This window comes from Gambusia affinis, linkage group LG18, assembly GCF_019740435.1.
Source record: "Gambusia affinis linkage group LG18, SWU_Gaff_1.0, whole genome shotgun sequence".
NCBI lineage: Eukaryota > Metazoa > Chordata > Actinopteri > Cyprinodontiformes > Poeciliidae > Gambusia > Gambusia affinis.
The window spans coordinates 18,124,058-18,133,800 of NC_057885.1; the positions used below are offsets into that span (position 1 = coordinate 18,124,058).

General features: G+C 36.8%; 1 protein-coding gene across 2 annotated transcripts; it reads left to right on the forward strand.

Annotated features, from left to right (window-relative positions):
• The first annotated feature begins 1,272 nt into the window (after window positions 1-1,272).
• On the forward strand, window positions 1,273-9,511 carry badb (BCL2 associated agonist of cell death b). 2 transcript variants are annotated; one of them, XM_044098389.1, is made up of 4 exons: window positions 1,273-1,446; window positions 3,299-3,451; window positions 4,009-4,223; window positions 5,812-9,511. In XM_044098389.1, exons 2-4 carry the CDS (start codon window positions 3,307-3,309, stop codon window positions 5,947-5,949), a joined length of 498 nt encoding a protein of 165 aa, XP_043954324.1. In that variant the 5' UTR covers window positions 1,273-1,446; window positions 3,299-3,306; the 3' UTR covers window positions 5,950-9,511. The 2 variants fall into 2 exon arrangements, with proteins under 2 accessions (XP_043954324.1, XP_043954323.1); XM_044098388.1 differs by having other exon boundaries at window positions 1,275-1,446; window positions 4,006-4,223.
• The last annotated feature ends 232 nt before the right edge of the window (window positions 9,512-9,743 follow it).

The window sequence follows — 9,743 nt, forward strand, 5'->3', positions numbered from 1 at the left end:
CAACATTGAGGGTTAGAAGAGAAGCAGGAGAGGCTCTAAATATAAATGGTAGATAATTACACACTTGAATTTTCCACCTCTGATGTGCGGAAAGAAAGCAAAGAGGAGAAAGTTCTGTAAGACTACCAGTATGCACACTACAAATACGCTCTGTAGTAGCATTTTGCTTTATTAGATTATGTACATTTCTACTTTTTAATGGATGTCTTGCTAGTAATTTTATTTTAGAACTTAATAAAACCAGAGGGAAGATGCAGACCAGGATTACCAGGAAGAAACTGAGACATCTGCTCAGTTTCTACTCAAACACCTCCACCTGCTGGTCAGCTAGGGAACTACACGTTACATTTTTGTCTCAGCCTGTTTACTGTTATCGCCAGTTATTTAATTGGGGGAAAAAATAAACAAGTGCAGGCACTGACCGTAATATCATACAAATATGGGGAATAAATATCAGTTATATATATGGATTTATAGATCAGTAGTTTTATGTAAGAATAAAAGACGAAGGCTAGTTCTAAAGCCCTGTTATGTTTCAGGAGGTTATATTTGATAACCTCCTGATGAAATAAAAGCAAAATTAAATAAATAAAACATGTTACTTCCAATTTTTACATTTATTAAAACCCCTATTAAAACTGTGGTGTCCAAAATGTGGTCTAGGGGCAATTTATGGTCCCTGGAATGATTTTTCATGGTCATAAACCTCAATTTAATAATTATGCAAATTAATGCAGATAAAAATGTTAGGGTGCAATTTCTATTGATACAGGCAAGTTAAAATATTCTTGAAACAAAAAAACTTTAGGTGAAATGAAAAATATTAATTAAATCTGATTGTAAACAAAACCACAAACATCCAGTGAGCATTTATTTAAATTTAACTAAAGAACCAGTAAACATGTCCTGTTCTTGTTTCTGAAAACCTAGACAGGGGTTATCTACCTGAAATTTTATTTGGTCTTTTTTTTCTTAAGCCGTGAATGTCATGTTTCAAATATTCAATGATTGATTCTTGCTCATTTAATTAAAATATTGTTTTTGATTTATTTTTAAGCAAATAAGAAGAAAAGGAAAAAAATATGTTTTGCAATTTTAGTTGAAAAAGATATAAACAATATACAAACATGTGAAACTTAAAACTAGTACTTTTAAATTGAGATTTTTGCCCCTGACAGTTTGGACACCACGTATAAAACCAAATGTAAGATGCGCACCTACTTTTTACATTACGGTAAACTGAAGAGACAAACAAGTCCCGGTTCGCAACAGTGACGTCAGCACGCCGCGAAGTGGCTCTGACGCGCGGCGATTGGGTGAGCCAGGAGCTAAAGTGTGTTACAGAGTAAAAAACGAGACGCGGATGAGAACAACAACAGCTGCCGCCCCATGAAGCCAGCAAAAGTCACAGTCTCACTCCTCGGGCTCATGCTGTAGAGACTTCGGGTAAGGAAACCTGCCTCACGAAGCGTTTTTAAAAGCCGTAGTTAGCGGAGACTGGCCGCAGCAGCTTCCGCCCTGTACGAAGTTTCTTTTGTCTTCCTCCGACAACAACAACAAAACAAGACAGGCAGTTCAGACCGATGAACACGGTTTGTTGCCTCTGTTAACAAATGTGTAACAGCAAGTCATCAGCAATATAACTTATTAAAGCGTCTTGGGAAAGAAAAGTGTTTGTTTTTGTGCGGCTATTTCTTGGAAATACCTTTGGACCAGTTTATGGGGGTCAGTGCAGCGAAGCCGATAGCAGCTGGGTGTGTTAACACAGGTGGTTCATTCACAGAAACTCCCACCAATGAGCCATCTTTTATGTCCTGTATGTTTAGATAGTAATATATGAATCAGCAACATTATTATTGGGATACATTTGGAGTAAATGTTGCTTAATCAGGCTTGTCTCTGAGGAGAAGTTCACCCACACAGGTTAAAAATAGAATAAAATGAGTATTAACTTAGTTTAGCTCGGTTTATTTATTCATAGTCAATTCACAATGAAAAAGAAATTAAAATTAATTATCAGTTACATAGCAATTTCAAGTTTCAGGTTAAATTTTAATTCCTGTCCCCACAATTTATCCTAATTATAATGCCCTATTCAGATCCAGTTGCAAACAGTCCAAATTGTAACGCAGTGCATTCAAAGTCTGTTGCCTTTTTAATGAAAAAGGTAAAAGGTTAAGTGTCTAAGAATTGATTAAACAGTAAAAAGTGCTGAGTCGGGAATCCTTTCCATATGAAAGAGACATCACTGGCTTTGCTAATGCAATATAGCCAAACAAAAACATTTTGAATCATCGACGAGAAGGAAAGTGTTTAATTTAAAAACACTTTAATTGAAAGTACTCAAATGTACTTTCAATTGGAAAGATTTTTCACTGGCCTTGTTTGGAAAATAAACACAGCTAAACAAACAGTATGCCATCAGTAGTCAGTGGGAAAGAAATATATAGTACACATAGCTCTGTAAGAAAACCCAGCTAACCTTAGGATCACTGAGCCAGGAGTACTTTCTATTGCAAAGTAATTTTTCTCCACCTTTGCCTTCATCCTGGAAATACAGTCTAAAACACTTATGTGGTTTATATGAGGAGGAATAAGAAAACATTTATGTATGGTCAGTGGCAGCAATGTTTCTGTGTTTATTGCTTGAAATAAAATTTTTTGGGGAAATAAAGTTTGAGAACTTGAGTGGAAACAGAGATGCTACGTAAACATTCTTTGCCCTCATCAAAATAAGAGCATAAATATAAATATCTAACTTCTAGAAGAATTCTCAATGATTGATAACCAATGCTTCAGTGCAGATGTTGAGCTTTATTCGACTGGAAGTCTACAAAACAGTCAAATAAATTAGTGCTTTAGAATTTAGCAGAAAAAAAATTATTTAGGTGTGTTGAATATTAAACTGCTAACCAAAAATTAGCTCTGTTAACAATGTAATTCCTTTTCCATTTAATGCATTCGAACTCTAAAGAAGCATAAGACATTGAATTCAATTAGAAGGTGTGTCCAAACTTTTGGTCTGTACTGTATATAGAGCAAAGTGTGTACCTCTTTAAAAAAAAAAAAAAAAACTGTTAAAAGTATTAATTAATTTGTACATGCAACTTTCCTCCTGTTATGCTAGCTCAGTGTCTGATACTTTCAGGTGGAATCCAATCATCAAGGTTGGCTTCTTGTTATTTTTCCAACTGAGAAATCAAAAAATGTGACTCCCCAAGACATAATAGAGTCTAATCAATCGTACACGTTCATTTCTCGCTGTCTTAATCTCTTAAATTTGTCTTTTTGTCTCCAGATGTTACGATGGACACAAGATTTACAATTTCAGACGGTGAGTCAGATCCATCGGAAGACGTAGAGGAAAGAGGAGGCTTGCAGCAAATGCAAGAAAAGGAGAAGCCGCTCAGTCAACGCCACACCCTCACGCTTCCTGAGCTCCGATCTACAAGTAGGCAAACAGAGAGGATGTTATGGGAACTGTGGAGTGGGGTGTTGAGCCTATAAAATGGGTGAATGTTAAGGTAAAATATAGAAAGAAAATGGCCCATGCAGAAAATTTGCAATTACATTTACACCTGCAATTTTTCACATCAGTCTAAACTCTGGTTTTTTATGTTAGAATGTCTCTTATTTTGAAGAAATCTTAAAAAATAAATGAAATTCTTTGAGAAAAAATATATTTTCTGGGTATTTTTATGCTGTGTCTCACCAAGCAGTCCTGAATTAATTGTGTGAAGTTGAACCTTTAACTACTGATCATTACATTCACACTTCATGCAAGGCAAACAGAAAGTGTCTCAATGTTTTCTTTCACAAAACCTGGTGAACTTGTTTTTCCACCATAGCAAAAATATCAGGGATGCTTGGATATCTTGTCTCCAAGATTTTCATCTGTTGTTTTGTGTTCTGTCGTAATTGCTTTGTTGGCACCAATTAGCAGAACCTGAGCAGTAAAAAGGAAAACATTATACACATTCCATTTGTCCTTTATCCTCTCATTAGCAGGTCGGGTGAGACTGAACTCGGAGTCCATCGCTTCCACCATCTCCAGAGAGGTGGAGCTGCAGGCCAGGGGGGAAGAGGAGGTCGGGACCCCCACTGAGGGCTTTCCATTCAGGGGCCGATCTTTATCAGCTCCTCCCTCCCTATGGGCCGCCAAGAAGTACGGCCGGCAGCTTCGGAGGATGAGCGATGAGTTTGTCAACCTGCTTGATAAAGGGGTGAGGATGAGGAATCTCTGAACTTTATTGACGTTAAAAAGCTTAAAATGCAACTAACCCGTCTGTAAAAGCATAAGCCCCGCCCCCTGCCCAATTTAGAACAATTCCACTGAAGTGGGCGGAGCCAAGAGACAACGAGGGGCGTGGCAAAGTGTGGGGATGAGTGGAGGGGCTTAAGCGAGGCTCTGGTCAGGAAGAAATAAGCAGCTACCAATTTAGCCACTTTGTCACCATAATTAGCAACTTTTCAGACCAATCTAGTGACTCTTTTTGTGTTATTTAAAGTGCAACTAATCCCCAAATAAACTCGTTTTGCTAATAAACTGTTTAGATAGGTTATTTAGGGGTCTGTCTATATTTTTCTGTGCCAATTTTGACATTTTTGTGTAAATTTGTTTAGTTCTGCGTTATTTTGCCTAAAGCCGTCTCAGTGTTGGCCTCTTTCAGTCAAACGGTGCCTAAGCAGTAGGATTCTCCTATTTGTTTGAAACGGTATGCCATTATGTCACACGGTATTGGGTTTGGTTGTAAAACCATCTAACTGCCCCTGTAGTGAGTCAGAAGTTGAAATAGCGAGCTGAGCTTGGAGAGCATTGATTGATAGTTTCTTTTATAAGTTCTCAGTTTTACAAATGTGTGATTTATTTGTAATATGAGTAGATTGGGTCTGCTCTGCTCTGGCTGAAGGTGTAGGGATGGTGTTGAACGACTGTGTCAGATTGGCTGCACTGCTGAGGAAGCAGGAGAGGCTGATGGCCGTTCTCGCTGCTCGCTCAGGACAGACAGACAAACTGCCTGCTGATTGTTGTAGTCATGAAAATCTCCAACACAGAAAAAGTCTCTAGATCAGTAGTTTATCTTTTGATACAAAGTAAATAAATATAGCAACAAAGTGGACAAATTGACATCACTTGACCACGCCCCTTGTGGATCCTGACCCCGCCCACTTTGTCAGGGGGCGGGGTTATGCTTTCACAGACAGCTTATGACTTTTCCACCAACTAACAGTCATTCTTTGGTTACCTAGCAACAACCCACTCACTCTTCGGTTACCTAGCAACGATCTGCTGAGTAACTGGCGCAGCTGCAGTTTAAGGTTTTGCCACTTTTCCTCATAACTGCTAAAAAATGAACAAACAACGGCGTGGAGTAAAAACTGTGGATAAAACAGAAAATGTTCCACAAGTTTTGAATTAATTCAGACATTTAAAATAAAAAAAACAAATCAACAATTATTGACGTTGACTGATATGATATGATAACGTTTTCAGCCGTATCTACCAGCCCTAAACTTAGATACACTTTCAGTCAATACTTGTTATTCCTACTCCTGATTCGACATGGGGTCCATCTCTCTTGCCCTCTTTCAACCCAAAGAGGGCAGCACTGAGACCGTTTCAGGCAAATTATTGAAGAGTTCAACAAATTTACACCAAAATGTAAAAATTTGCATAGAAAAATAAAGACAGCACCTTTAAAAACCAATTTGTGCAGCTTATTTGCAAAAAAAAAAAAAAAAGTTGTTTTGGAGTTTAGTTACTACTTCAATATGGTAATTGTTTTATGTTTCTGCTTTTGTGTCACCCAGGAAATGAGGAACGTGAGCAGTGCTGGGTCGAACAGGCCGATTCACCACTCCAGGAGCTGGTGGAGCTACCTCTTCAGTCACCAGGAGACAGAGGGAGAGAACAACCACCACGAAAACCACGCCTCCCGCACCGAGTAGACCCTCAGAGAGGAGCGCAAGAGTTGAACAAGGTTTTTATGGTGGGGAGAAAAACCACTGAACAACCTGTGACTGAAAAAAAGGTTTCCAGGTTTAAGGACTTGGTTAAATAGATCATTTATAGGTTTTGTTTTTATGTCTTTGCTATACACATTAGAATTTTTTATTAAGTGTTAGCTGTAATTTAGTAATGTTAGGCTGTCCATTGTGTCATAGGAAAGATAAGTCAAAATACAGCGAAAGTGAGATGATATCTTAAAAGTTTATTTAGACTTGCAATTAGTGGATGGAAGAAGTTGGTGTTTTACATTGGAGTTTATTTTATTGCACCAGAGGCTACAAATGCACCAATTTGGATTTTTGTTTTGGTCTCATTACACATGGTAAACAGCTCAGTTTGCTACGTCTCCATACCCCCCAATGTTACAACCATCTGCAGGGTTGCTGGATAATATATGCAGGATAATGCAGTTTAATATTGTTGCTGAATACTGATTGCAAATTACTCATGTTTTTCATGTTGTTTTGTTTTGCATCGTCATCATCTTGTCCTCACTTCTCTCCCAGAACTTTAGCATCTTGGTCAATAAAATCTAGATCTAGATGGTCAAATATATTATCGATAATTAAAGTCTGAATGATTGATTCTCATAATTTATCTCTATGAGCTTTATAAATTGGGATGCCTGTTGGGATTTGGTACTTGAATGTACTTACACTTTACATATCAGTCAATTTCCATTCATAATATACTTTTATAAGTTATGAAAAAAAATGTTCACAAGGATACATAAATTTAACTTAAAATTGGGTACCATCTTTCTATAGATTTGATATTACACCTCATTTCCATCGGTTATGATTAATTTCTGCCCGCTATTTCTGGTCGATCTTATTCATTGTCTTCTCACAGTAGAGGAGAAATTTTGTTTCAATCAACTGCAAGATTGGACAAAGAAACCTAAAGTCATGTACAAACAGTTCAGAGGCAAACTGCTTTTTCTGGGAGAAGAGGTAGAAAACTGCAATGATATGAAGAGGTTATAGGGCATATAATCATCATTTTTACATCTTTTTTTTAATAACTTTGTTCTGATGTTTGGACTGGTTCTTAAATACACAAGTCAATATTTGCCTAAGAAAAACGGCAATGGAAAAGTCTGCAGCTGTAATTTAAGACAGGATTTTTGTAGCGATTTAAAAGTTTAAAAGTTCCCCTCAAGCAGTGGATTTGAGACTCAACAGACCGGCACCCAACCTATGAATTTAAAAGCTCTCTGTGGTCGACCAAAAAAATCTGTAATTTGGAGAAAAAGTCTTGAAAAATCAGAATATTTTAAATTAGGAAGCCAGGCAATGATTATGTATGTCTCATTTTCCTCCACATAAGTGCGTTTTACTCATAAAGGTTTAGCTGCATGATGGTAACGTAGCTGTCCAAACCTTATTCTGAGGACTTCTTCAGAAAAACCACTTAAAACCATTTTTGTCTATCTACAGTTGGTTTCTCCATTAAAAGTCACTTCAAGCTAACGCTTCCCATCTCAGTTCCTTATCCTGGCAAACTTTATGCTCACAAACAACAGCTACAGCCACTTCAATTGTCAGGATGTTGACTACCTGTCATGGCGTTAACTGTGTTGCATACTCGCCTCTTCAGGTTGGCAGTCGCAGATCCGTTTAATATGATCAGATTAAGTATCTGATTAACAATCAGTCCATTGCAGACATATCTATATATGGTAGTGCCTTCCTGTTTTTGTGAACTTGACTCAAGTCTTTTGTTTTTCTTTCTGAAAAGTGTGGTTTACAGATTACTTACTAAACGTAACTGGAAAAACAGATGGGGATTTCTTTACAAGATTTGAAGGTTTTAATGTCAAACATGATGATAAATGCCCTTTAAGGAGTTAAAACAAGCCTTGTTTTCTTCACAATTTCTTCATGATTTTTAATGTAATCGAGGAACCTTTAATGTTTTTTTTGGGGGGGGTTTTATACAAACTTCTCATTCCACTGCTTGCAAGCCTTTTCTACGTTAAACAATCGTGCTTGACTATCAGAACTGCTTTATTAGAACAAATTTATCAAAAGAACAACAATCTTGTTAGTGGGACAATCTGTGACGATGCACAAATATTATAAAATTTCAGGGTTTAGATTGTAGCCGGTGACGTTAAAGCCTAAATATAAAAGCACAAAACAAGCCTATCTTTTTAAAGACTTGGACAAGCAAAAGAAAAAACATGGAAAAAAAAAAGATTTTTAGCTGTAAATATGTTGTAAATATTTATTCAAATGACTTTGGTGGAGGTTTTAAATAAAAATGGATTAACCAGAAGTTTATTTACGAGGTTTCCCAGCTGTTCAGTAAGCAATAGGCTTTGCACAATCCACGGCTGTTGTGATAAATGTTACTGTTTAAATGAATCGACTCCTCAACAAATGGCAGGATGCGTTCAGATCTTCTCTTATTTAAAGACGAGATCCTTTTTGTATCCAAACTTACCGCAGACTTTGTTCAGAAAAGTCACTTTGTACTCTTGTTTTTATAAAAATTGTTAAATTTCGTCAGCATCGGCGTGTGGATAAAGCGTCTCACTGGAATAACTTGTATTGTACTCTGATTTATGAGCAATTCTTGGCACATATTTAAACATTTTTGGATATCATTATTGCCTCATATAAAAATCAGCATTTCATACATTTCATATATGCTTGGTTTAAAAAAACAAAGCGAGGCTTGTCTAATATGTGATTATTAACAATGGTGATAAGTTCGTTCTGCTTGTGTCTTATCGTCTTCCTCTCGGCTTGTAGGGTTGAGTTGTGAAGTGCTCTGGTTTGTCTATAATAACATTTATGGCTCTGCTTCGGTCTTCTATAGCTTTTTCATTTTTATTTTTGCTTAGTATGCATTTTAATCTGAGAACTCCAGACAATCTGAACAGTGCCACAGAGACTGAACCAATGACTGTTTAAAAACGATTGATGACTACTGTTGGATCCCATTTCTTTTACTTTAATTTCATCACTTTGGAAAGCTTTACGTCTCAATAGGGGGACATTTACTTGAACTCTGATGTGGAAGAGAGACCAGATCTGAACCGAAGCTGAGATGGGATTTAAGTGCTTAGTTATTAAACGACCTGCCTTGAACGTTTTTGTTACCAGTGAATCGACAACACAGAGCCAGCCTTGAACTTTTTTCCCCAATCAGAGCCTTAAACGACACATTCGCTGTCCTCATTTAGCGCTACAGAAATAGCGCAGTAGGTTTAGACGGATGTGAGCTCTCTGTCCAGACTAAGAAGAGGCATTTCAGATTCTGACAGACCGTATCCGTAGAGGAAAAAAAAAAACAAACCCGCATGGGCACCAGGAGTTTTGCATACGATTTTAGTATTACTTGAATCTACAGATGTGTGTAAAGAAAACTGAATTTTATCTGATTTTTCTTTTCTGTTCTTTTTTCAGTTTTTAATGACTTTTTGTAAATGTATTTTCTCTACAGCTGTGAAAATTGATATATGCTGTCATGAATAAATGATTTTAAGATTGACTGAAGTCGTCTTAGTTTCTGTCGTTTAGTAAAAAGACGATGCTTTGAAAACTGTAAAGATAAACACTGCAAAACCCCCAAATCTTCTCGAGTATTTTTGTCTAGTTTCTAGGTACTCTTGAAATGATACAAAACTAACTGATTAGTAACATTTTAGCAATATATAATAGCTTTTTAAAAGTAAATAATTCCTTAATATTGATGAAAAAGTACTAGTTCCACTGACAGATTA

What these genes read in the sequence shown, in the direction of transcription:
- badb (XM_044098388.1), top strand. Translation starts at nt 3,307, where the DNA reads ATGGACACAAGATTTACAATTTCAGACGGTGAGTCAGATCCATCGGAA. An exon ending in TCCTGAGCTCCGATCTACAA is followed by an intron (nt 3,452 to 4,005) that starts GTAGGCAAACAG and finishes TCCTCTCATTAG; the next exon opens with CAGGTCGGGTGAGACTGAAC. An exon ending in TCAACCTGCTTGATAAAGGG is followed by an intron (nt 4,224 to 5,811) that starts GTGAGGATGAGG and finishes TGTGTCACCCAG; the next exon opens with GAAATGAGGAACGTGAGCAG.